The following is a 25,867-nucleotide window of genomic DNA, read 5'->3' as shown; positions in this document are numbered from 1 at the left end:
ACTACATGATCGTCGTAGGGCATCATCTCGGTCTCGGTTATCCTCATGGCCTTGAAAGTTTTCCAGTAGAGGATGTCTACTGAACTTCCTTGGTCCACGAGGGTCTTCCGGATGGTGAATCGGTCTATATCGACTGTTATTACCATCGGGTCGTTCTATTGGCGATAATCCACGCCCTTAAAGTCCTCATTCGTAAAGGTGATGGGTGGCATCCTCGGTCGAAACACCATCGTGTTTACCTGGTGCATCGCCCGCAGGTGCTTCTTCCGGGCGTTGTTGATGCTTCCTCCCCCGGCGAAGCTGCCGGCGATGGTGTTGATAACCTCCCGGTTACCTCTTTTGTCGGCGTCCCTGGGAGGGTCGTCCCTTTGGGGAGGATCGTCCCTTGTAGGCTGTCGATCGTCTCTGTGATCTCGGTCATTTCGACCGCGCTGGGGTGACCTCATCCGCTTGGGTGGCTCCGCCCGGCGGGGCGGATCTCGGTTGTTCCTGACGAATTGGCGGAGATGTCCAGCTTGGATAAGTTCCTCGATCTTATCCTTCAGAGCCTGACACTCCTCGGTCGAGTGCCCGCTGTTTTGGTGGTATCGACACTGCTTCCTTCGGTCGGTATTGTTTGGGTTGGCCACTTTCCTTGGAGGAGGGATTAATTTGGCGTTGAGGGCCTCGTCCAGAATCCTTCCCCTCTCGGTCGTCAGGGGTGTGTATCTCAAGAATCGGATTGATTGATCCCGGTTGTCCCGACGCCGGTCATTTCTTTGACTCGGCCGGCCTTGGCGGTCTTTCTCTTCCTTGTTCTTCTCCTAGTGGCCTCTACACGAGCCTGGTTACAGAACTCTTTGAGTTCTTCCAGCTGCATGTACTTAGTAGTTCTCTTCCTCAGCTCATCCAGGCTGTCAGTCGGCTACATGCATAGGTTGTCAGCAAAGAGCCATGGACGTAGGGCTGTCAGCATGTGATGCATGACAACGTCCGAGCTCAAGTTCCGGATGCTCATAGCCACCTTGCTGAATCTATCAACAAAGGTTCTCAGGGACTCTCCGTTCTCTTGGCTGATGCCTACCAGGGCGATGGATGCCAGGTGGTGTGGCCTACTAGTGGCAAACTGGGTCTCGAACTTCATCATGAGGGTGGCGAAGCTGTCAATGGAGTTGGGTGGGAGCTTGGTGAACCAGCTAAGGGCTGCTCCCTTCAGTGATGTGGGAAACACTTGGCATAACACTGCATCGTCTGAGGTGTAGAGACTCATATGGGTGGTGTAAGCGTCCATATGCTAGTCCGGATCGATAGACCCATCATAACGGTCTCGGTTGAAACCCTTCCACTTCTCAGGCAGTGGGACTTCAAAGATGGTGTTAGTGAAAGGATGTTGGCAAGTCGAGTCGGCCGTCACGGTTGTCCAGGCGGATCTGACCAGGCATGACTCGTCGTCCATCTCGATCTCCCGTGGAAGGGGTCGACCTCTCGTCCCCTCGGTCATATCTGGGTTGGGGGGGAGGTGTAAGACTTACCGAAAACGTTTGTCGGTATGACAGAAGGTCCTCCCTCCCCCAGCTTCTTTTTCATCTCTTTGTTCTCCCTACGGAGAACCTGCAGCTCTTGCTCGTTCTTCTGAGCAGTCTCCTCGGTCTTTCTCTTCATCTCGTCCATCTCTCTCTAGAGAGACAACAACAACATCGTCTGGTCGGCTTCAGTCATTCTCTCCATACTTCTGGTTGAGACCATCTACTCTCTCTCTTCAGCTGGTTTCTCTCGGCCCCACGATGGGCGCCAATTGTTCCTGCTAGAGAGATGGGACATAGAAAACTATTGAAGTCTTCGTCTTCTTCCTTCGGTCGAGTAGGTTACTGGGTGATGAACTGGGATCCTTCTCGTCTTTGTGCTTCTCCTTCGGCACTCGGTCTCAGGCGAACACCGAATGCGGAGGTACTTGCGGAAGGCACTCCGACGCTCAAGTCAGTAAAGCGGGTGATAGATACTCAGGTAGGTGTACAGTAATAAATGACGTACCTTTCTCCTTGGGATGTGTGCTATTTATCTTATTTTAATAGACTTACTTTATTAGACCTGATTAGCGGAGTAGATCTCGTTTAGGGTTACATTACCTAATCTTTAATGACGGGTTAACTTCACTAATTAAACGAAGTGCATCGCTATATAAAACCTATAAATTAAGATATTCATAGTTTTTTCTTATTACCGTATTCAATTCATATCTATAACTATTAATTATAAAGATGGTATTTATATTTGTCTCCATATTTTTTTAATTATTTACTTCTTTATTTTAGGAAAACTATTTTACTTCTTAACTAATTAAAATTGTATTATTATTGTATTTTAATATATAAAACCTCGAATTTTTAAATAAATGGTACGTATTTAATTTTTTTATTTAAACTTTATATTTTTATTTTATTTTAAAAATAGAAATAACTATTAATTAAAAGATGACAATGCAGATTAATCCTCTCGTTTACCAATAAAAAGGATTAATCCTCTCGTTACTATTTTTATATACAAAAAAATCTGTTATAAATGAGTACAAAAAAACCTTTAACATACCTATAAATTTTCAATCATTTAATACAATTTACTAAGTGGCTAAATAAAAATACACAATTTCAAGCTAATTTTAAATTCATCTTTGATCCGATCGGTCATCGGTAGTCGATGACGTCAGCAGCAGAGAACCACGTGGACCACTCGCGAGGTGACACGCGGACCAGGTGACAGGTAGATCGGTTGTCACTAACCAAATGACCACCGACAGATCAGGCGGCAGCGAAGTCAGGGGACAGATCACCCAGAACGGTGATCGGTGGTCAGTAACCAAGTGGCCACCAACAGACCAGTTCCCAGATGAACGCCTGGGAGCAGAACGCGGGAAGCAATAGAGCATGGACATCGGGGTCTCGTGTTACACACAGTTAAACTGGGACTGAGGTTCCCAGCGAGAGCGTTACAGACGGACCGCGCATGAGCACATGTCAGGGAATCGCGCACGAGAGTGGCCTGAGGGAGCTAGTAAACCGATCAGTGATTGGTGATTCCCTCAACCCATTACGTGCGTGAAGGGTAAGCCGTCTACGCAGAGAGCCACGCTTGGTGAGTGTGCCTAGACCAGCCACACCCGGCGTTCTCCTGAGAGTATGCGATTTACCCAGGTGGAAGAAATATCCTAAGTTACTCCGCAAGGGAATAACTTAGGCGCACAAAGAGAAGCGCTAGAGCCCTTTGAGTAGTGACACGTGGATGGTTAGATGTGAGTTACATACCTCCACGTGTCACCATCTGAGAGGGGCGCGGCCCAGATAAAGGTGTACTCCGTACCACTAAAGGTACAGACAAGCGCAGTCAAAGCGCAGAGACGCGCGGACACGCACAGACACTCACACTCTACTGATTCTGGAGGTACGTTGTCGCAGAAAAGCATAACAGGGTTCTGACACATGCCAGAAAGCATAACAGAATTCTGTTAGGCCCAGATGCAGGCGGTGCCATAAAACAGAATCAGGGTGAGAGAGAACAGAGAGAGCAAGAGTTTTTCACACGCACTACTAGTTTTTCTCATTTGGTGGTTCTGTGGTCTAACTTGATCGTCGGAGTGCAAACGGCCGCTAGAGGCGCCGTCTGTGTGTTTTGCAGGTCGCGTTTGGAGATCCAAGAGAAGGTTCTGAGGGTGACTTTGCAGAGAACACAGTCGCGTAGACGGGACAGAGCGATTCCTCCACGTTTGAGTTGTCGGTAGGATCAATCTTCATTCATTTTTTTCTCAATAAAATATTAATAATATTATTAATATATTATATTATATATCATAATTACTTAAGATAAAAAAAATTATCAAATGGGTTGACGACTCATCCACGGCGAGTTTGCATTTATAATATTATAATTTGAAGGTTTTATGATTTATATGTAATTTATTTTTTTCCGTTTTTATTGAAACCCTAAACCTTCCCTTCACACTTAAATTTATGCATTTTTTTCTGTTCATAGATCATTGAATCATATTTAAATAATTAAAACTAAACAAATAAAAAGACACTAGAAGAATATTAAATTACTAACTTTTTTATATATAAGACAAAAAAAAAATGTAATATACCGTTTAAGAATGGATTGACCATCGAAAACAAAGAAAAAAGTGATTATATAAACTAAAAAACGATTATAACGTTATGTCCTAAACATTGTGTAAATGTCTCTTCAATATTTTACTTTTCTTTTATTCTATCGGCATTAATTATAAGTGTTTGGTTTCAGTCAATGATGAATCTCTGCAGTGATGTATTCACATAATTTTTTGAGTTGTTGTGCAATCATTAATTAATTTTTAGTTGTAACAGATCAAGTTCTTATTGTAAATAATTCGATGCCTAATTTGTTAATGAGTATTAAAGTAATATATTTTTTAAAAAATATACGAATAATTTAACTACCTTGGTGTCATTTAGTATACTAAAAAGTAATAATACTTTTAATCAAATTAATGTAGAGTTGGAAATGAGGTGGCCTCAATAAAAATATATTTTATATTAAATTATAAATAAAAGTAATACTTGGTCTAAACAAATATTTTATATACATGTGTAATTTTTTCTGTAGAGGTGTGTGGCATGACATGGGGTTCTGCTGTATTGTTTTTCTTGCATCAGTTTGTTGAATGATAAAACAAGTTGTGGCATAATTCATGGAAAAAATTATGAAAAGTCAAAATGTATTCCATTCAAAATTCCCATCCACACCCATTTCCTTCTACCATTCCTTTCTATTATCACAAAAATAATATCAAACTCAACTAATTTCCACACTATAAAAATCTACGGTCGTTCTTTTGTATTGTACCAACAAAATTTAAAAAAATAATAAAAGAAAAGAAAAAACAAGGTGAAAATGAAGTTTTTTTTTTGTTAAAAATACCTAAATATATTTTGAGGTGAATTTTGTATGTCCTAAATACATCTCTTATTTTCGGGATTCGTCAATGTTTTGGATGCAAAATGTGAATGAAAACAAAGCTTGTAATTTGTTGGAAGGTTACAAGCTAGTTTCCTTGGTTCCAAATCCTCTGTTATTTGACTTACTTTTTCTCTGACTCATTCCACATATTAAATATGAAGTAATTCTATAAAACGTGCAACTATATCCACACTATTATTAAATTTGTATAGCAGTTGTTACTAATAAATGGCAAGTATTTATTTGAACATCATTAAATTAGTGCAAGAAGGTGAGCATGTTAACGCGTGGTAGAGTCGTAGGGTACCCAAAGCTATGACGAATTATGATCAACAACCATGAATTCCTAAGCAAACACGTAGTGATGGTAAGTATTATTGTGCGTGTACGTTGGTGTGTGTGGGGGGGCAGAAAGAGATAGGTAAGGACCAATGTGTTTGAATTTTACTTATCTTTCCATCAAAGATCATTTTTAAAGAAACTATTCTCTTTGGCAACCAAAATAGAGTTTTTCCCCAAATATAAAGGCAGTGTTAGATTAGATATCTAATAAGGTGCATGTTTTAGTTGCCTTTTTTCTTTTTAGGTGCATGCGTTCTATAACCTTTTTCTTTGTTTTCTTTTGCCCACCTTGTGATGTTAATTTCACAATAGTGCATGATTCGGATTAGTGTCACTCAAGAAGTTGTTGGGGCCTCATCCTGCCATCGCTTCTTCTTTACTAGCCACTGTTGGAACCATGTCCACCAACCATCCAATTTGCAACAAACATGTATATTACAACAAAAACACCTTTAACTTCTTCTATTTCTTATCTCTTTAATGCTTTAAAATTTGAGTTAAATATATTTTCCATCATTTTATTTTATGTTAAATTTATTTAATTTTAGTTCAAAAATATTTTCTTTTAATTATTTATAATAAGAAAATTGTTGAAATAAATCTTTATCAGCTTTTTTACGTAACAAACATATTTTTAACATAAATCAAAATATCAAAATATTTTATATTAATCTATAACTAACATAAATATTATAAGATTATAGTAAAATTAACACTACAAATTTATTTATTATATAAAAAATTAGTGATAATAATTGATAGTTTCCTTCTTATTATATTATATAAACGAAAAATATATTTATTAATAAAATTTTCCAACCCAAAATTATAAGAGGAAAAACAAAAAAAATTATCTCATAACAGTGGAGGAGGATAGGATTATAAAAGTTTAAATCAGTCTAACAAGCCTAATCCATTTTGGCACAAACTCTGAGCCAAGAAAAAAAAAACAATTGAGATTAAAATCTGACGGCTGAAAATAGATCGCGGCAGTGGATCCCCGAAAATAATGGTGCACTGACTCCTCAATAATCATAAAATAGTTATTATAACTAACTAATATAAAAACGTCTTACCAAAAACAGACAAATGGTATAAAAAATAAGAAATGGTTTTACTGTTTGAAAAGTGTATGTTTGGGTATCTCAATTTTCAAATTCTCCTCAGATTCTGAACTGTCTGTGAAGCTTCCATTTTTGCCTTTTCATTTTAATTTTTAATAAAGCACTCCTTTTTTTTACTAAATAATACTGCGTTTCTGTATGATATGGTAATTATAAAAAAAGAAAAAGAAAAAGAAAAAGTAATGTAATTTAAATTAATATTAATATAAATAATAAATAAGGGAAAGAAAATTTAGAAGGAGAGGAGAGAAAGGGTGGAAATTGTAGTTGGGAAGAACTTGGTGATGATAGGCCCGTCTTTGTTGAATACTCTTACTTGCTCTTTTTTGTTGAATATTTATATGGTTAAGCCTTCTCCTCCTTCATCTTCCTTTTGCTTCAAGGTGTGTGTATTGTATTGTATTGTAGTAAAACTAGAAAGAAAGGAAAGTGAAGTTAAGAGTTGCAGAACAACAACAGCAACAAATGGGGGTTGGTTCCCAGGATGCTATCAAGCAGTTCCAGGCATTCATTGACCAAGGTCTCTCCCCCCCCCTCTCTCTCTCTCTCTCTCTATATATATATATATATATATATAAATATATATTCTTCATCTCTCTCTTTTGCTGTTTTTTCTCACTGTTTTTTGTTTCTTGTTTTTGAATTTCCAACAATGGTAGTCGAGGAGCCTTTGCGAAGAACGTTTCAGGTTAGCATTTTCGTTGATCTCATTACATCTCGCCTCAAACACATTTCACTCTTGCTCCTGCATTTCACCGCTTTGATCTGCTTCAATTCCCTTCTATTCTATTATTTGGTTCGTGTATGTATGGGTAGGTAGGGTTATGACTTGGGATGCCTTGTGGGGAACCTCCAATGTATTCATTTCACGTTTCAATGGACTTTTTTGGTACCGTGGCCTTTGCAATAACCTTCAACTTCTCCTAACTTCTATTTCTAAATATTTGACTCATTTTATGGACTCCGCACTTCTAATGTTTCGGGATATTTTACACGTAATGTCTCTCAATGGAGATCTGATTTCATTTCTCTTTATCAAATTGTTTTAACCATATAATCTTTCTTGTGTTTCACGCTTTCACCTATTTTGTAAACTAGAGTATCTCAGCACAACCGTGGTGATAAGTTCTTGCTACTAAATTTAATTGTTGAATATAATTATTAACTACAAACGTTAATAACTCTTCTGCCCAAATTCTAAGTACTGAATTTATGTGGATTCCATTTACCTTTTTGCATTCTGATTCCTAAAACTGATATCTTTCTTCTCCTTTGGATTCCATAACTTTAATTGCCAGAATGTTCATCAAGGATATGTCACCGAAACTTTAATGCGGTTCCTAAAAGCAAGGGACTGGGATCCTTCCAAGGCCTATAAAATGGTAAAGATATATATCATGCAAGTGGCCTTTTGTTTAAGGTTTTGCTCGCTATATTCACTGTTACTCGCTAACTGACGCCTGTATTATGTTTCAGTTGGTTGACTGTTTAAATTGGAGAGTGCAAAATGAGATTGACCATATATTATCTGTGAGTTTTTATTATGCCGATCCTTTGCATGATTTCTTTGTCAATACATTTTTTTATGCTTGGTTCTTGTCTATAATTTAAGAGACTTGCTCCTTTTGAGATTTGTTATTTTGAAAATAATGGCAACATATTGTATCTTATGAAATATGTCCGTTCGGTGATCTGTTTTCAGAAACCAATTGTTCCCGCTGATTTATATACAGCAGTGCGTGATTCACAGCTCATAGGATTGTCTGGTTACTCCAAAGAGGTGCTCATTCTCCCACATAATACTCTCCTCATTCCATTTCATTGTAGTTATGCATGATAAGTGTTTGTTTATTAGGAAATGCAACTGCATTTTTAATTATATTGCTGAGAATTTTAGCTCTTAGATGATTTTTTCCTTTTTATCTTTTTATTTTTAATTCTATTCTTCTTGCTCTGTCTTCCTTCCAGGGTCTGCCTGTCTTTGCAATCGGTGTTGGGCTTAGCACATTTGACAAAGCATCTGTAAGTTTAATTATTGGAAAAGAGGAAAAAGGATTGTTGTCTCTTTGGAGCACCATCTGTTTCTTTTTCTTAAAGCTGTGTACTCTGATATCCTTCTTACATTTTTGTGTTTTTTTATGATTGCAGGTCCATTATTACGTGCAGTCACACATTCAAATTAATGAATATCGTGACCGTATAATCTTGGTGAGTATTAGCCGTTAGAGTCATCTTCATTAACCACTTGAACTTTTTTGTTCATTTGTTTTGACACATATATATCTGTAGCCTTCTGCATCAAAGAAGCATAAGCGGACTATTACCACATGTATAAAGGTTTTAGACATGACCGGTCTGAAGTTATCAGCCCTGAATCAGATTAAGGTACCTTTTAGTTCATTGTGCTATTTGATCCAGCAGCATCGCCATTCCCATGATTAATTGTGAAGTTAATGTATTGATAATCTGTAAACATACACAAAACTGAAAATGGTACTCCAATTTGTCGTTTTACTTGTTTAGGTCAATATTTGTTATTATTATTGCTTCATGAAACCAAACTTAAAAGCGGAAGAGGTTCACTTGTTTCCCATCTGCTTCATATATATTCTATATAACTTGCTCCTACTGATGCAGTTGTTAACTATTATATCATCCATTGATGATCTGAATTACCCCGAGAAGACAAATACTTATTACATTGCAAATGCTCCATACATATTTTCAGCTTGTTGGAAGGTGAGATTTCTACCATTAAATAAAGATATTGTTCCTCATGATTTCGCTTCCCGTATGATATCTTTATTTAATATAGCAGTTTCTGTTGAGTTCCTATTGAGACCTCAGCATGATGTTTAAACACTCAGCATTAGCAGGTTGTGAAGCCACTTTTACAAGAGAGAACAAGAAGAAAAATACAGGTTTTACCCGGTTGTGGTCGAGATGAGCTGTTGAATGTAAGTTCTTTTGTTTGGTTCTGTCCTTATTTCTTTGAACAAGATTGCTGGAGTGCATACGCCCATCAACTTAAATTATGCCATGATGAAGAAAAAAAAATGCCAATTATCATGATCTCAGTCGTGGTACCATATATTCCAGGACCATCTACTAATTTAATAAGGGAGAGAGTTGCAAAAGTAGACAATTGCTTTTCCTTTTAAAGGTAACAAGAAAGAATGAAATACACAATTACGAACAGAAAAATGCATTAGGAAAAAAAACCCAGGTGGTTGTTTATCAGACAAGAGACCCGTCTACAAAGAACATTAGCAGAACAACAAATATGCCATGTAGGCATTTTTTGCTGTGCCATAAACTTATCTTTGAAATTCTGGCCTTTCTTTCGACCACATTACACAGTTACACATTCACAATGCCTCTGAAACTAGTTGGAACGGAATATTTCCAACTTCCTACCACTTGAAACACCAACAGCGGTTAAAAAATATATAAATAAATTTATTGCATATGCAGAATTGCAGGGCATAACAAAAGACTAGGGAAGAGTTCTGTCTGCGGATCCCTAACGCAACTTGCTGTCTGTATATAAATCAATCTCTCTAAGAAATTATATTTTATAGGATGATTTTTTTAATAAAAGTATTATTGCATCTTATCTACGCATTAAATTATTGTTGTACCTATCAAAATATCTTATGTAGAAAATGATTTTAAAAGAAAATATCATCACTTCATATCCTACTTATTTTTGTTTAAATTTCCTACAATTTTACAAGCATTATTTGCATAATATCTGTTATACTTAAATTGATGGATTTAATAAAAATCAATTTCAAAACGAGTAACACTTTTATATTCATTCCTTTTATTATGTTCGTGATTTGGAAAATTGAAGGCTTGTCTGGTATCTGTTATCTCTTTACTTTGTATTAATGAATTTAACTAATTAAATTTCGTGTGCAGGTCATGGATTACTCGTCGCTACCACATTTCTGTAAAAGAGAAGGCTCCGGATCATCCAAACATTCAGAAACGGGAAGTGAAAATTGTTATTCCTTGGATCACCCCTTCCATCAAGAGCTCTATAACCACATCAAGCAGCAAGCCAGGCAACGTGAAACTGTTGAACCCATCAAACACGGCTCGTTTCACGTGGATTTTCCCGAACCTCCTGATGATGAATCTGAGATCGCCAAGACTATAGAGTCAGAGTTACACAAGTTTGAGAACGGCAATGGTGTCTAATACAATACTCTCTTTTAGATAACTGTTGAGACCTCTAAATCAGAGATCTTTTGCCTGTACAACCAATGTAGAAGTACTCTACATCAGAATTACTTCTATCAGGAATCGGCCTAATTAGTTAGTGTTGTTTACGTATGTTAAGAGAAATTAAGGGGTATGTTAATTGCAAATCCCAGCTTTACATCGTGTCATAATGCAAGGCATCAATATCAAATATAATATATCCTCGTGTTTCTTTTACATTTTTGGTCTTCATACTAATTTGTATTCAAAGCATTATTGAGCGGCTTAAGTGAAACATCGTATGATTTATGTCCCGCACTTGAAAACATTGTTCAACCGAGTTATTCTGCACAAAGAAAAGCTTCTTCTTAGTTTTTCCTTGAATGTATAGGAGCCAGAAAGTTGTTTATGAAGGGCCCTAGGGACAAGAAAAAAATGCAGGTTGTTGACAATAAGAAATTGCATTTGCGCATTCAATTTGTTTTCGAAAGATGGAAACATCAACACAGTATCCGGCGTACTGAAAGAGTTGATGATATGGCCCGGCTTCCAAGATATAAGTAGAAAAAGGCAACACAATAACAAGTACTTCCTTTTCCTTTCCCATGTACATGTCCAAGATTTTGACTTCTATTCTGTGGTCAACGAGATTGGTGTTACAGAATGCTCCAATTTCTGAGAAGCATCATCGGATATCCCTTTTTGTCGTTGTTGACGCGACCTCTTCAGCTCAATCTCAATTGCCACCTTAAATGAATCTGCCAACTCTGCACTCCACAGGGCCGTCTCTGTAGCAGCCTTTGTTTCTTCAATGGCCTTTAGATTAGTTTCCACCTTTCTGTCCACTTCATGCTTTCTTTTATAGATTTGTTGAAGCTCTGCCATCACAATTGCGTCTTTCTTTTCAACCAAATCCTCACACTCCTTGGCCTTTGCTCTCATTGCCTCAAACTCTTCATTTGAAATCTTGATTTTACCACTGAATTTTGAGTTCGGAACTTTAGCCACTTCAGATAAAATCTTGATCTCCTTAAAGGCTCTTTGTTCTGCAGCTTTTGCCTCTCTAGCCTCCACCAGAACTAGCTCAAGTTTTTGCTCTGCTTCTTTAGCCACAGCCCGGGACTTTTCCGCTTCTTGCTTCAGCTCTTGAGCTTTTCTCCTCATCTCTTCAGCTTCTCTTCTTGCACCTTCCGTCTCCAACTGTAGCTTCTCAATTTTCTTACTCTGTACATAGAAGATATCAGCTTCCAAGTCCTCTACCGTGCTTGGTGCAGGTTTTGCCTCTCCCATTCTCCCTTGCAGTTCACCAGTGAGGTTAGCAGCGAGAGCTACCGCTGCATGTTCCTTCTCCTTCACTCCATCTTGCTCATTCCTCACTTGCTTCAATTCTGTTCTGAGAAAAAACACCAGTTTGTTAAGGGAGTTCTTTTCTTCAGCAACGTCCTCAAGTGTCTTTGTGGCTTCTTTAAGCTCTGAAATTAGAAGCTTCACAGAATCCATCTTAGAAGCATGCAGCTTCTTAATGTGTTCTTGAAGAGCCTCAATCTCTGCACTAGTTTCGGAAAGTTTGACATCTAGATTTTGCATGAGCTCTGGTTCATATTCATTCTTCAAGGAGTCCAAATTCTTTTGTACTTCTTCCTTGGCATTTTTGTAATAACTCATAAGTTGGGCTTCACTTTCTTCTTGGGATTGTTCAGCGGCGAGTTTCAATTGTTCAATTGATGCTTTCATGGTCTCGATTTCAAATGAGAGTTCACCGATTCTTTCTGAGTTTAATTTTGCTGAACGTTGAGCCTCTCCTGTTGCTTGCAATGCTGCCAGCTTTGCCCCCATAACTGCATCAAAATCCTGCCTTATTTTGGTTAGTTCTTGCTTGGAAGAATCAAGTTCAGTTATAGTGGTGATGTACTCCTTTCTTGCATGTTCTAGTTCTTGTCTCCAGGCTTCATATCCCACGGCTTTTAGGGATAGCGTCTTTTCAAATCGCTTGCTCTGGGTTTTCACGACTTCAGCAGCTTCCATTGCGGATTGCTTGGATTCTCTTACGTTGGTCAGCCTGGTTGTCAAATTCTGAAGTATCTCCTTGGCATTCTCAAGGTCAGAAAGTGCTTTGGCTTTCACGGCCTCAGCATTATCCACATGTTTCTTTATCTTGTCTAGTTCCTTTTGGGCCAATATAAGCTGCGTCTCCTTTTCAAATACATTCTGCAAATTTTGAAATAAAAACATGAAAACCATTTTCTACGACAACATGCAAACGTGTCTCATGCAATGCCATTGGCATCTTATTTTCCCTATTACATTGACTGGAATTTTATTAACTTTCTCATACATTAACGTGGTGACATCAATCTCCCGATTCAAGGATATAAAAAACTAATGTTGGATGCATACCTCTGATGATCTCCTCTTGACAGAAAATCTGTCTCTTGGGTTGGCTACCTCCCCAAATAAACTGACAGCAGCTTTGACAGATTGGAATGGTGCCCTTGTGTCAATTTCTCCAACCTCTCCCCTTGGAGAATTCAACTTCTTCATGCCAGTCATTTTCTTTGATCTAAACTAGATGGTTTCTGCAAAGATAGATTGCAATGAGATCAAATTGTATGAATGAAGGGCATATGCGAAACTCAATAAAGATGGTGATATTTTATGATACAAAAACGGGGAGGAAAGGTGTTACGTGATAGAAACAAAGATGAAGCCAGAGGAGGGCGTGTAAAACAGGTAAAAGTCATATAATAATATTCCAAAGGAAAGGTGTTGGAACTCAAAAGAACCCTGATGAAACCAAAGGTTCCCTGAGTCCAACTTTTTCCATTTGAAAAATCTGTCCCTTTGAAAAGAACATCCGGGATAATGGTTGAATAAATCTGGTGGATGCAGAATTAGTTTTCCTATTTTAGATTAGGTACAGAGAGGTTTCTGGTGAGGCTCACAGTATGCACCATTCGAATTACCAACCAAACAGGGTGATCAAATACAAAAAGGACCTTTTCCTCTTTGTAATTATGAAAAAAAAAAACATTAGATTTAGGCTACACGCGGAACACCAGAAACATTATTCCATGATGTTTTCTTAGATGTTGGTTAGTTAGTTAGTTATTGCTGCCTCTGTATCTCACTTTCTAGGACTATCATCAACCCTGCTAAATTTTGCACATATTATGTTATCAACGACTATTTTTGCACAAGTTTTTCTTTTTAAGAAAAAAATAAAATAAAATATTTTAAAAAAATAATTTATATATAAATTAAATTGTAAAAGTTATTTCGAAATAACATTCTGGATTATATAATCCAAAATATAGAGGTGTCACAATAAGGATAAAAAATATTTTCATATTTTATATAAGGTACCAAAATAATATATAGAGATGCTGGAAGAAACTGTTATTTGTAGGAAGCCAACATGTTTCAGGCGCTTTAGTTAAATAGAGGTCTCATTTTCATAAAATTACCTTCATTGTTATTCTTTTATTTATGTTTTGTTGCATTTTAGTTTCAAAGTAATAACAATGAAAGTGATCCTATGAATATTGCATAAATTAAGATAAAGGCTTCCCTTTTAACTGGAAAATGGGTAAACTAATGCAATATTTGGTATATTTGTTCTGTTTGCTCTATTATTAATCATCCTACAACATATCTTCTTATCCTACACCATTTGTACAAGATCCCAGTTACTTTCCCATGTTGCAGTTTGGTTCATGAAATTATAACTTTTTAATATTATTTTATCCATAATTTAATTATTGGTATTATTTTATTAATATTAATTCATTCGTGATTTGACCAATAAACCTTTGAACTAATTTTCGAAACATAAGATATAATAAATGGTAATAAAAATGATAACAATAAGTTATCATTATTATTGAATAAAATTGTATCTTAGAAGAAAGATGAAATTGTTGAATAACTTATTTCTAGAATTAAAACTAAAATTACCATTTCTTTAAAATTAAAAAAAAAATCAACTCAATCTTAACCAAAAATATTTTATTTTGAAATTTACAGTTAAATATAAAAACTGAAAACTATTAATTAAGGTACAACCCTTTCTATTTACACACGTAAAATGATGAAGCCATTAACCAATCGATATGATGAAACAAACAATGCTATAACATTTAATATCAAGAATTGAAGAGTTACCATTGTTTTTAATTAATTTGGGAAGATGTGTGTATTCATAAACAAGTAAAAATAAGAATAACTCATTAGACAGTAAAAAAAAGTATGAGATTGTATTAACTGAACACCACCTTAAAAGTTAGTCCATCTAATAGACACAGTGTTTATCAATGAAGCATTCTCTACATTCATTAAAAATTCAATTGCGTTTTGCCTTTAGTGCACAAAAGGCAAAACAAAAAATTATATAAATAACATTTTTATAACAGCTTGAGCTTTGAAAGTGCAAGACATACTTGGTTCTTCATTAGAAGGAAACTAGTTATCAAACCCCAGTTGCAGCTAAGTCTTTGTTTTAATGGGTGTGAATTTAATCTAAAGGAAAGTGTAAATCCACTCCTTAAAGACTTTGTACACACTTTGCCTCTATTTCATCTTGTTCTACTTTTCAAAGATCTTTTCCCATCAAACATATGCGCAGGACCTACAAGTAAAGCTCACAAAAATTCATATATTAACTACCATGCAGAATCAATCAAGTATCAAAATAACTAATTATAATACACTTACAGTATGTATGTGTACCAAGTTTGCTAATTTTCAAAACTATTTAATAAATCAAATTTAAAATGATTTTTTTTATTAAAATTAACATGATAACAGCAAACACACTGAAACCGTCTCTTTCATTGACCAAACTTATTACATGTTTTGTCCTTTTCAAGAGAAAATAGTTGTACTGGTGTTGCAAAGTAGTAAGATGCATGGAGATCGTTGTCATAATAAAGAACGTCCCACAGCAACTGGCCTGAAAAATTGGAGAAACCTCAGAATAATTAATTAGTTAATTACAACTTTTAAACCTCAGATCTCATGTAATTTAAGCAGGATTAACTGCACTGCAGAGTATTAGAGAACTGAACTATGGCTAACCAAATTGAAAAGGCTTACATGAGCTCAAGGACAAGAGCAGATGCTCCTCCTCCCCCATTGCAGATGGCGGCAACACCATACTTCCCTCTCTTGTGTCTCAATACCTGAAATACAACTTGGATAAGATATCCAATGAGTATCGGGAAATATGACAAGAGAAGATGTTATTGGTTTCTTATTTTTTGTATTTTGTATTTCTTGTGCTTACACTTTGTAGAATTTATCCTTTAGTTTATTTCAATAGCTTGCGTTTGAATTTTGATTCGGTCAAGCTGATTAGTAACGTGTTATTGTGTTGAAATTCTAATTCTAATTTTGTATAGAATCATTGACTCAAGTTTATGAGGAACTAATTCGTGATTTAAACAAGGATGAGATTCAACTCTTATTTAGCTTTATGTTTCTTGTGCTGAGTCTATATATATATATAACTCTTCCAAGATAGATATCTACAAATCAAAAAAATTTGGGAAGTGTAGACCACACCAGAATTATAAAATGTAATGGATAACAGGTGCATGATTTACAAGTGCCAAGGGTGAAAGAAAATGATAAGTAACCAAGGTGACAATTTACCCCTAATAATGTGACTAAGATTCGAGCTCCACTGCAACCCAAGGGATGCCCCAATGATACAGCTCCACCATGTACATTAACTTTTTCCTGCATTTGGTAGGAAGTACATGAATTATCTATTCTTAAGGCATTGTTATAGGATAGGATGGAGGAATCAAAATGCCGAAGCAGTCAGATGGCCAGAAAATGATTTTATTAAATAAAAGGTGTCAAGGAATTGAGGCACTTGAACACTCACAGGATTAAGACTAAGAAGCTTTTGATTTGCAAGAGCCACAACCTGCACAGAAGAAGTTGGGGCATCATTAGCGTGTTCACTTGAATGAGTAAGATATGTGTCGTATTCCTTACAGAAAAAGCTTCATTTATTTCATAATAATCTATTTGAGAAGCCTCAAGGCCAGCATTTGATATAGCTTTTGGTATTGCAAGGGCAGGAGCTGTTGTAAATAATTCCGGTGCCTGCAAAAACACTTATTCTTTAACTTTAAATATGCTCATATTAATCAAGACCAAAGCAGGTTAACATTAACTTGTTACAGCACCTTAGCTGCATCCCCATATCCTTTAATCTTTGCAATTACATGCAGTCCAAGCTCACGTGCCTTCTCTCCACTCACTAGAACTAATGCAGCAGCACCATCACTGGCAAAATCAATAAACCAATCCCATTATCAACAGAAGACTAAGCAGTTTAGAACCTTATGATTACGGTACCCTATATTGAATGACACAGATATCAATTTTTTAGTGAATGAAAGAAGGGGCAAGAACAACCCCCTTAGAATTCAGGTATCAATGAACACAAGGGAAGGGAGGAACCTTATGCTAGAAGCATTGCCAGCAGTCACAGAACCCCCAACCTGTTTAAAGCTAGGTCGAAGCTTCCTTAATTTTGCAGCATCAAACTGACAACACAAACACAAATATTAAGAAAATGTAGGAATTTCAACTATAATACAAATGAAGCACGCAAATTTCATGTAAGATTTCGATCAGGAACTTGTAAAATGACAAAAGATATTTGAATGTCTTAAAGTTTTGTATTCAACATGACAAGAACCATGACAATAATGGAATGCTAAATGAAGTGGCTGACACTAAAACCAATTAACAAACACTCCCTGCCTCTAACTAGACAACAAAAGAAATCCAAAAGCTTGTGTATACAGATTCAATCTATTTGCTTAACCAATTTCTAGCTCCATACAAGTAAAGCAGTAGCCAAAAAATGTGATAGAAGAACCTTAAAAAAATTGTATTTCTTAGTAATTCAGGTCCATTTACTATTCGCATACACATACCCAGTCCCACTCACACAGAATAACAACTTAAACCCAAAATCTCCTAATATGCACCACAGACCACATGATCAATTTCTATTAGTTAGGATTTGTAAATTAGTCTATTTACCTTTCCCAAACCTTCATCTTTATCAACAAGCGTGGAAGGTTTCCCTCTTCCGCCGGAAATCTCAACCTGAATGTACAAAAAACATTAATTGAGAATCAAATCAACATCACTGCATAAGTTATCAACTGAATTAGATATAGGTAGGAATTGTTATGACACCGGAACTATCTCCCAAGCAAAATGACCAGCCTTTTGTGCAGATATTCCTCTCTCAAAGCTTTGAATAGCGTAAGAGTCCTGGAAAATAACATACATTGCCAAACAGAACAAAATTACAAATACTTCATTCAACTAAAGACTGAAAGGAGTTCAAAAATAAAACATTCTTCAGGCTTCAGCTCCAAAAACTGTTCAAGAAGGGGCATTAATGTTATGGGACAACAAGGTATAATTTTCAAATCAAAATTAGGAAGATCACAACCACAAGATTCTTGTTTTCCAAGAACAATTAAAAGGAGGGTAGAGGAGGAAAGGAACATGGCCTCCTCCACCACCTTCATAGGACAGATAGGCGGCCGGATGGAGGTCATATAGATATAAACCCGGAGCAATAAGAACGAAAGCCCTACCCACAGCTACCATTATGATGTTAAGTTACGGTAATCGAAGCAGTTAAAGGATATTGAAGCATCAACAAGAATGAAATGCATTATAAAATTGTAATAGGTTGTTCACCTAGAAACATTACCTGCTCATCTCTTGTTATGACATGTTGATCTGCACATAGTTCGGCACAGGCTCCCATGCCAAAGTCATTATAAACATCCCAAAGGCCATCTTTGACCATACCATCAATGATAGTATCGTGTCCATACCGAGATCCTTTCCTGTTTTAGACATAGCATATGCAGAATATGGAGACACTCAACATCAATAACTAACCAAAAAATGTAACGATGTTCCGACTTCATCCAATTTTAAGCATTTAAAAAAAAGTTAGGTGGCATAGACTATTTACCGAAGCACCATAACATAAGAAAATTGATTTCAACGAGGCAGTTAAAGTAAAACCATTCTTCCATCATACAAGTTGATTTCATCAGATTTCAAAATCATCTTGTGTGAAAACATCAACAATTGATTAAAGAAAAGCAAACCTGGCTTCTGCAAGGTACTTTGGTGAATTTGACATGCTTTCCATACCACCAACCACAACAATATCATTGAGACCGAATTGTATGGTCAGTGCTGCAAGCATGGTAGCTGCAATGAAAAAGGCGGGACCATGATTTCACCGTAATCCATATGAGAAAAAAAATCCTATATTTAAGTGGGAATACCCTTCCAAATGAACCAAAAAGAACCATACCTTTCATCCCTGATGCACACACCTTGTTAATAGTGGTGCAGATTACAGATGTAGGTATTCCTGCACCTAATGCAGCCTGTCTGGCCGGAGCCTGCCCTAAATTTGCACTAAGAACATTCCCAAAGAACACCTCTTGCACAAGCGATGGATCGACATTTGCTCTCTTGAGAGCATCTGCGTATTCGTTATCAACTTAAAACATAACAAAGGAGTAGGAGCAAGAATTTGCCTAAATATTTGCTGACTTCTCCTCCTATTAATTGAAATTGGCAAGGGTAGTGACTAAGAAATAAAAAAGGGGTAAAGGAAAAGAAAATAGCATAATGATTTACTCTTAATAACAATTGAGCCTAACTCTGTTGCAGAAAGAGATGATAGGGAGCCAAGCAAACCGCCTATTGGCGTCCGAGCAACGCCAACAATACAAACATCTGTACCAACAAATTCACACAGATGAACAAAGTTAAATGCAATCTTATCAATTCTGTTTCCATCAAAGGTGATCCCTCGTCACACTACAGAATGAATACATAAAATCAGTATGCCGAGGACATAAAAAGAAGCACGCAAGTTGTGATTTTAAGAGAAGGCGTGAATTGATAAATGATTATTGAAAACAAGCTTCAAAGTTGCAGCTAAAAAAACCTCGGGATTTTACAGAAGTAGACATGGGCAGCGTCCAAAACTGTGGAAGATACAGGAAAGATAGCCTTTTGATCTGAAAAAAGAAATGATATGATATGGCAGAAGATGACGCAGTTTTATATAACAAAATACAAAGAGAAAGAGAGTGAAAATACGGATCAGAATGAAATACGCAACTCACATAACAGTCACAGAGTGTTTTGAAGCAAGTAAATTAACAACCATAATCATACTCATACACAGTTAACACTATTTCATTTAGATTATACCTATTCAACACTCTTTTTCTTCTCTTATCACATCATATATCTTACAAAACCAAAAATTTCTGTATCAAATGTTCTTGAATACAATGTACATCAATCATTTTCCTACTAACAACACAAGAAACGAAAAAAAAAGTTTTGGTTTTGTTGGAAAATTTATGTAGTTACGGACACTTCGCTTTCATCCTAATCATCGCCACCTATCTATATTTTAGGATTAGGATTGTTTAAGTCATATTAACTTAATATTAATATACTTACTTAATGATATATTCCAATAAATCTATATTATCTTAAAGTTTTACTAATTTTTTATAGTTTATCTTTCTGAATTTGTAAAGTAAATATAATTATTTATTAAATAAAAATACATTTTATTACATGCATTTCATCATCAACAAGGAAAAACTAAAAATATGGATATAATATGATTAATTGCGAAAATCTTAGACTGAGTTATGAAATGCAATAATTTTTACCTTAAATTTTAATTTTCATCATAGGTTGAATTATTGTTTTAAAAAAAACAATTGTTTTTTATGAAACAATTAAAAGGCAATAAAATTTAGCATTAAATCCAATTTTAATATCCATGGATTCAAATAACGTAAGTTAGTTAGCTATTAACATTTAAAAGTAATTTTCATAAGATAACACTTATAGTTTTTATTTTATGAAAAAATAGCATAATTAATAGAACAAATAAGTCAAATGAATTGTGAAATACAGAATTAAAAATTCATGGGTGCGTATCCGTTCAAATAAATTGGGCTCAATCGGATATGTGTGTACTTATTTTATTGGTCTTATTTATTTGGGTTTGAAAAGTGTCAAAATATGATTAAAAAAAAGTTCAAGTAGGACTGAAAAGAATCAAAGTATAACAAATTTCATTGAATTGACTAAAGGAGTTCTCTCTGTGTGACGGGTTAGTCTCTCTTATCTCTGATTTTTTTTTCTTTACTCCTAGGTTTCTCTATTCATGTGTTTTCCTAATTATTTTTCAACAGAATAATAACAAATTTCATTGAATAAAATTAATCTAAAATGTCATCTCTTAAGATGTGTAAGAATGTTAATTATAATCCTAAATTCAATACACAACTCTTATAACATATCCATTAAAATATGTTGATATTATGTGTTAAGAATGTTAAATTTAAGACTTAAATTTACACAACATTTAGAACTTAAGAATAAAAAAGTATTTTATTATGATAATTAATCCTTTAAACTATAAAAAATTAAAGTATAAATAAAAAGTTAGAAAAATTATTTTATTAAATGAGTCTTGCATTACTCTTTATAACATAGAACTAACTAAAGTAAACTTTGCTTAACTAAATAATCACTTTCATAATTTTCAAAATAATTTAATTGTGTAAAATATTTTTTTATGGGATAAATTTCTACAATTGACATTTTAGTTATAAAATTTACTATTATAAATATTGAAATTGAAAAATCTCTACAGCTGAACACGTATTGCAATTTTCTTCACCATTACAATTAATTATTAGCTAGTTTCTCTGTTGATTTTGTATTTAAAGGATCTTCGTGGAGTGCAATAGTTAAAATGAGATATTTATAATCTTAATTAGTCAAAGAAAGAATGCAATGTATAAAAGTTAAATTAGTTAAAAATGACCACATTTACATTGGTCCAACCATCATATCTCACAATATCAATAACAGGTTGAAAATTCATAACTTATAACAATAGTATAAATCAATTATATGATGTAAAAAATCAATTGAAATTGAAAAACAAAATTCTGCAACTACCATTATTAAGATTGAAAGAACTCTCAATAAGAGTAAAAAAAGTTTCTATATTTTATTAAAATTGTTTTATAAGAATGATATCTATCTATATATATATATATATATATATATATATAAGTTAACACAAAATTCAATAAAAAATTAATCTACTAAAATTTGTATGATTTTAAAAAAATTTGTTTTTAAATTTTTTAATTTAATATCACCACATTTTATTGCATTCTAAAAAGAATAATAACTTTGATTGAATATATTAATATCTTTTATGTTAAAAAACACTGAATACCACATCACTCTTTTATAAAAACATATTTTAAAATTTCAATTGAATACAGGCTAGTTTATTTTTAGAAGATAGCATTTCGGGAAAACAAGAGTTTCCAGAAACAGTATTTAATCAAGTTTCTGTAAAACATTCTTATTGACTAAGTAATTTTCCCAGATAAAAATAGAAATTTTATTTAAAAAATATTATGTTACTTTTATCAAATAGTTTAACGTGGTTTTAAGTTAAAAATTTGGATATAAACAATTAACAGATTACTTTTTATTTCCTTCTTACTTATAAAAAAAACTTTTTATTTCCAAAAAAGCTTATAAATATTTCTAGGAATATTTTTCAACAACCAAACAAATTTTAGTCATTCTTCTAAACCATAATTTTTTTGCTTCTACTAAATGCTCCTTTAAATAAATTTCTTAAATTCTTAATTATTTTTTTTTACGAATTCAACAAGTTAACTTTTAATTTTTTTACTAAAAACACAATAACCAAAATATCAAACTTCACACACAAAAACTAAATTTCCTCATCCTCAAATCCTAATCTCACACCCTATTAAAGCTTATCATTTCTTTCCAACATTTGACTTCTGTACTTAAATTATTTGACTTCTAAACTTGGAAAATTTATATCTCTATTCAATCAATCAAGTACAAATCACCAAAATCTGAAATGTAGAAGGGGTGCTCATCGTTAATATAAGAAGAGAAACTAGTTTTTCATCCACTAATTTGTGATCCAATACAAGGGAATGAAAACAATTTCATTTGAACATGCAGCTTCAAAGCTAACTGCTAAATCATGCTGGAATATTATCTATCTATGTTGAGTTGATAAAAAAGAGTAATGAAAGTTGCAATATATACTAATTTAAGGAAGTTATGAACTTGATAGTCAATTGTAGCTCCCCAGACTCAACCCCAAGAAGCCTTAACCAAACATTTTGTACCACTTCACCATTAACACAAGTGATACTGCTTTCACGGGCAAGACAATTTTCACTGTCTGGTGTCACCTTCCTCAATGTTGTCTCACCAGATGCAGAGGACAGCTTCAAAATATCTCTTAATCTAGACGCAGACATCAATGGTTGAAGGCTCAGATAACTACTCCCCATCTTGTCATCAGCCTTCAAAAAATCTCTGTCAAACACTTCCTATCCAAAAACCAATAGTCAGTAACCTTACACAAGAAGTTTGAACCACAAATCTAGTGCAAACTACCCAAATCTCTTACCACGACCCAGTACATTACAAGTAGTAAATTAATTGCCTACTCTTTTACTTCGCTGTTTAGGTCATCTCAACATTTTTTTCCATTCAATCAGCTCCCAAATTGATATTGCAATCAACTGACAGGTACTAAATTTTCAATCTCAAAATTTTACTTTGTATCTCCAGAACTCAAAATGAATAGTGCATAAAGTATATATATACACACACACAAATGCAAAGTGAATGAGGAAACTCACCAAATTCAGAAGTCCAGAAGGTTCAGTCAGAGTGAAATTCAGCTCTTCATTCCAAACAGGATTCAAGGAACAGTGGATGACCCTGGTCTTTGCTGTCTGATTCATGATAATGAATCATTTACAATGTTATAACGTGTAAAACTGTAGATATAAAAAATAGACAAAAGGTGAAATTGAAAAGTACCTGATTCCCCAGCTTGACAACAACATAAGGGTCACTGCTCTTGAAATCCCGGATAACTAATCTTTTCCCTTTCACAACAATGACTTTTAGCAACCTCAATTGTTCATCCATTAACTCCTAAAAAACATGAGAAATGTCTATTAATCAACCCCACCACAGACAGCAAAAACATGCAGTGAACTGAGATAGAGTATACAGAAAAGCAACAAATTAAGCTAAATTAACATGCACACCTACCCAACAATAACATAAACTAAACTGTACGAAAGAAAGTTTGAGATTTGTTGGAGAATATTGTTGCTGTTAATGGTTCATCTCATTCAAATTTAATGCCAAAGGAATGTCCGCGTCCACCCACTGCTGCAGGTAACAATACAAACCTGCTCTCTATTTTGGGTTGACAATACAAAGCCAAGAACAATAGAAAACGCAAGGTGCCGGTCATTTCTTTGCCGTGGGATTGACCGTGGACCAGACTTGATGGTGGTGTGAACAAATATATATTCGTTGAATCTGAAAAATTTCTCTTCATTTTACAACATTCAAACCAGGTGACAAACTTCCTTTCTTATTGTTTTTTACCATTCACATTGACAAGTTTTTAATAATGAAGAAAAGTTTACTACTTTTTGAATTTTTGTTCTTAATTTATTACTAAAACTTTACTTAATTTTTTTTTGTTCTTACTGTGACTACTCTTGTTTCAAAGAGTTTAATTTTCATACCTCATAATTAAATAGTACGGTAGTCGATAATGATGTATTAAATTACAAATAAAAAAATAAATAATTTTTTTATTGAACTTTAACAATTTTAAAATTAAATTAATTCCTCGACAGTTTACAAATATATTTCAATTTGCAGTTTTAATAAGTTTTAATATGTGAAGCTATTATATCCAAAACATTATTTATCTTCAAACTGATTTAAGCATCTTACTTCCTATCCATGTCCTTGAATCCTCTTTATATTTTATATTATATATTTTCTTCTATTAATTTTAGCCATTAAATCACATTTTATCTTAGATGAAAAGTTAAAATAAGAAATGTTAAAACAAGTATACAATGAAGTGGGTAAAGTGGATTTAACCCTTGTTTATACTGTCAATTAAGATATGAGTTTGGTTTCTCAAAATATCATGATTTTTTAAATTTGATCGATCTTTTTTAAAAGTTGTAATTAAACCCTCATAAAACATTATCATTTCCTATGTAATATGATTTTGTTTGCGTAAAACTTTTAACAAATAGAAGCCTAATCGACGAACCATGGTGGCAGACAAAAATGAAGGACTAAATACTTTTTTTTAAATATGAAACCAAATGAAAAATCATTAAATTTGAAAAGAACTGAAAAGAAATACTCACTAATTTATTTTTAAACACATAACCTATTCTATCACAAAATAAAAAGTAAAATAAAAATTATTGGGTTTCCTCCCAACAAGCGCTTTAGTTAACGTTGTATAGCTTGACAAAAGTTTTATCAAGGAGGATAACCATTTTATTGTACAAATCTTCTGGTTACAACTTTTGTTCTTCTTGAATATGGTTCTTCAAGTTCAATTGATCCATCCGTCTTAAGTTCCTTGATAACCCAAAGTTTTAGGTTCCACTTCTGACCTTTCTTCCTAACTTCTCTGTGCCTCATAGGTTGTGATGGTAGAGCCCCCAACCACACAATAAGGAGGATGAAAACCTAGAGGTTGTTTATAGATTTATTTGCACATATAAGTCTAATTGGGCTTTTGTTTATTTTTGTAGGTCAAATCAAGAGGACAACTCTAGGGTGAAGGAATGTACAAACATATTCAAGAAGACCTCCAAGTCATCAAAACATAAACTAGAGCTTTGGTCAGAAGAATACAAGAAGATTGAGTTTCTACTGACTAGTCAACATCATTTTTGGGTCAAGCTTTAGCTTAAATAAATTGTATAAAGTTGTTTAAGATTTCATGGGCCATGTATTGGGCCTAGTAGCATAAAATAATTAGAACAAATATTTGGGCCAAGTAGCATAGGTTTTTGGGCTTGTATTTAGGCCAATAGTAAAATAGGTCTAGTTAGGGTTAAAAATGACTGGGTAGGGTAACAAGTGGGCTTCTTTGAGCCCAATGTAACCCTAAAACATCTAGGGTATATTGGAGGATGAAAATTACCTTGGCATGAAGCACATGGACGTCCACATGGCAACCTAGAAGTGGAGAGGATTTAGCATGG

General features: G+C 34.5%; 4 protein-coding genes across 11 annotated transcripts; 1 reads left to right on the top strand and 3 right to left on the bottom strand.

The window, feature by feature from the left end:
- Positions 1-6,661: 6,661 nt before the first annotated feature.
- LOC137806828 (phosphatidylinositol/phosphatidylcholine transfer protein SFH9) lies at positions 6,662-10,877 on the top strand. Of its 2 annotated transcripts, none has more exons than XM_068607132.1 (11): positions 6,662-6,951; positions 7,091-7,119; positions 7,730-7,813; positions 7,908-7,961; positions 8,134-8,211; positions 8,400-8,453; positions 8,580-8,639; positions 8,721-8,816; positions 9,069-9,170; positions 9,308-9,388; positions 10,356-10,877. In XM_068607132.1, exons 1-11 carry the CDS (start codon positions 6,897-6,899, stop codon positions 10,635-10,637), a joined length of 975 nt encoding a protein of 324 aa, XP_068463233.1. In that variant the 5' UTR covers positions 6,662-6,896; the 3' UTR covers positions 10,638-10,877. The 2 variants fall into 2 exon arrangements, 1 of the variants encoding a protein (XP_068463233.1); XR_016519477.1 differs by having other exon boundaries at positions 6,666-6,951; positions 9,299-9,388.
- On the bottom strand, positions 10,775-15,217 carry LOC137806826 (WEB family protein At1g12150). 2 transcript variants are annotated; one of them, XM_090300281.1, is made up of 3 exons: positions 15,077-15,217; positions 13,038-13,216; positions 10,775-12,848 (listed from the first exon to the last, which is right to left on the bottom strand). In XM_090300281.1, the coding sequence occupies exons 2-3, from the start codon at positions 13,188-13,190 to the stop codon at positions 11,271-11,273; spliced, it is 1,731 nt and encodes a 576-aa protein (XP_090156407.1). In that variant the 5' UTR covers positions 13,191-13,216; positions 15,077-15,217; the 3' UTR covers positions 10,775-11,270. The 2 variants fall into 2 exon arrangements, with proteins under 2 accessions (XP_090156407.1, XP_068463228.1); XM_068607127.2 differs by lacking the exon at positions 15,077-15,217 and adding an exon at positions 13,327-13,485.
- Positions 14,867-20,141, bottom strand: LOC137806827 (acetyl-CoA acetyltransferase 2). Of its 5 annotated transcripts, none has more exons than XR_016519475.1 (16): positions 19,926-20,099; positions 19,657-19,729; positions 19,344-19,442; positions 19,012-19,185; positions 18,800-18,905; positions 18,391-18,529; positions 17,862-17,939; positions 17,703-17,768; positions 17,112-17,197; positions 16,835-16,934; positions 16,641-16,751; positions 16,528-16,569; positions 16,290-16,376; positions 15,732-15,817; positions 15,487-15,588; positions 14,867-15,264 (listed from the first exon to the last, which is right to left on the bottom strand). XR_016519475.1 is itself a non-coding variant. In XM_090300282.1 (15 exons), the coding sequence occupies exons 2-15, from the start codon at positions 19,679-19,681 to the stop codon at positions 15,558-15,560; spliced, it is 1,230 nt and encodes a 409-aa protein (XP_090156408.1). In that variant the 5' UTR covers positions 19,682-19,729; positions 19,926-20,141; the 3' UTR covers positions 15,272-15,557. The 5 variants fall into 5 exon arrangements, 3 of the variants coding, with proteins under 3 accessions (XP_090156408.1, XP_090156409.1, XP_090156410.1); XR_016519476.1 differs by lacking the exon at positions 19,926-20,099 and adding an exon at positions 19,812-19,841; XM_090300282.1 differs by lacking the exon at positions 14,867-15,264 and having other exon boundaries at positions 15,272-15,588; positions 19,926-20,141.
- A 2,517-nt stretch (positions 20,142-22,658) lies between these two features.
- On the bottom strand, positions 22,659-24,108 carry LOC137806829 (protein C2-DOMAIN ABA-RELATED 11). Of its 2 annotated transcripts, none has more exons than XM_068607133.2 (4): positions 23,883-24,108; positions 23,646-23,762; positions 23,462-23,557; positions 22,659-23,146 (listed from the first exon to the last, which is right to left on the bottom strand). In XM_068607133.2, the coding sequence occupies exons 2-4, from the start codon at positions 23,754-23,756 to the stop codon at positions 22,856-22,858; spliced, it is 498 nt and encodes a 165-aa protein (XP_068463234.2). In that variant the 5' UTR covers positions 23,757-23,762; positions 23,883-24,108; the 3' UTR covers positions 22,659-22,855. The 2 variants fall into 2 exon arrangements, with proteins under 2 accessions (XP_068463234.2, XP_090156475.1); XM_090300349.1 differs by having other exon boundaries at positions 23,012-23,142; positions 23,883-24,076.
- Positions 24,109-25,867: the final 1,759 nt, after the last annotated feature.

Source organism: Phaseolus vulgaris, chromosome 3, assembly GCF_051622355.1.
Source record: "Phaseolus vulgaris cultivar YP4 chromosome 3, ASM5162235v1, whole genome shotgun sequence".
NCBI lineage: Eukaryota > Viridiplantae > Streptophyta > Magnoliopsida > Fabales > Fabaceae > Phaseolus > Phaseolus vulgaris.
The sequence above is the reverse complement of the archived record's forward strand: the minus strand, read 5'-3'. Positions and strand labels throughout refer to the sequence as shown.

What these genes read in the sequence shown, in the direction of transcription:
- LOC137806828 (XM_068607132.1), top strand. Translation starts at nt 6,897, where the DNA reads ATGGGGGTTGGTTCCCAGGATGCTATCAAGCAGTTCCAGGCATTCATT. An exon ending in AGATTGACCATATATTATCT is followed by an intron (nt 7,962 to 8,133) that starts GTGAGTTTTTAT and finishes ATCTGTTTTCAG; the next exon opens with AAACCAATTGTTCCCGCTGA. An exon ending in GTCGAGATGAGCTGTTGAAT is followed by an intron (nt 9,389 to 10,355) that starts GTAAGTTCTTTT and finishes TTTCGTGTGCAG; the next exon opens with GTCATGGATTACTCGTCGCT.
- LOC137806826 (XM_090300281.1), bottom strand. Translation starts at nt 13,190, where the DNA reads ATGACTGGCATGAAGAAGTTGAATTCTCCAAGGGGAGAGGTTGGAGAA. An exon ending in TCAAGAGGAGATCATCAGAG is followed by an intron (nt 12,849 to 13,037) that starts GTATGCATCCAA and finishes CAAAATTTGCAG; the next exon opens with AATGTATTTGAAAAGGAGAC.
- LOC137806827 (XM_090300282.1), bottom strand. Translation starts at nt 19,681, where the DNA reads ATGTCTACTTCTGTAAAATCCCGAG. An exon ending in TCATAACAAGAGATGAGCAG is followed by an intron (nt 17,940 to 18,390) that starts GTAATGTTTCTA and finishes GTTATTTTCCAG; the next exon opens with GACTCTTACGCTATTCAAAG. An exon ending in TTGCTTGGGAGATAGTTCCG is followed by an intron (nt 17,769 to 17,861) that starts GTGTCATAACAA and finishes TTGTACATTCAG; the next exon opens with GTTGAGATTTCCGGCGGAAG.
- LOC137806829 (XM_068607133.2), bottom strand. Translation starts at nt 23,756, where the DNA reads ATGGATGAACAATTGAGGTTGCTAAAAGTCATTGTTGTGAAAGGGAAA. An exon ending in TTGTCAAGCTGGGGAATCAG is followed by an intron (nt 23,558 to 23,645) that starts GTACTTTTCAAT and finishes ATCATGAATCAG; the next exon opens with ACAGCAAAGACCAGGGTCAT. An exon ending in CTTCTGGACTTCTGAATTTG is followed by an intron (nt 23,147 to 23,461) that starts GTGAGTTTCCTC and finishes GTTTTTGGATAG; the next exon opens with GAAGTGTTTGACAGAGATTT.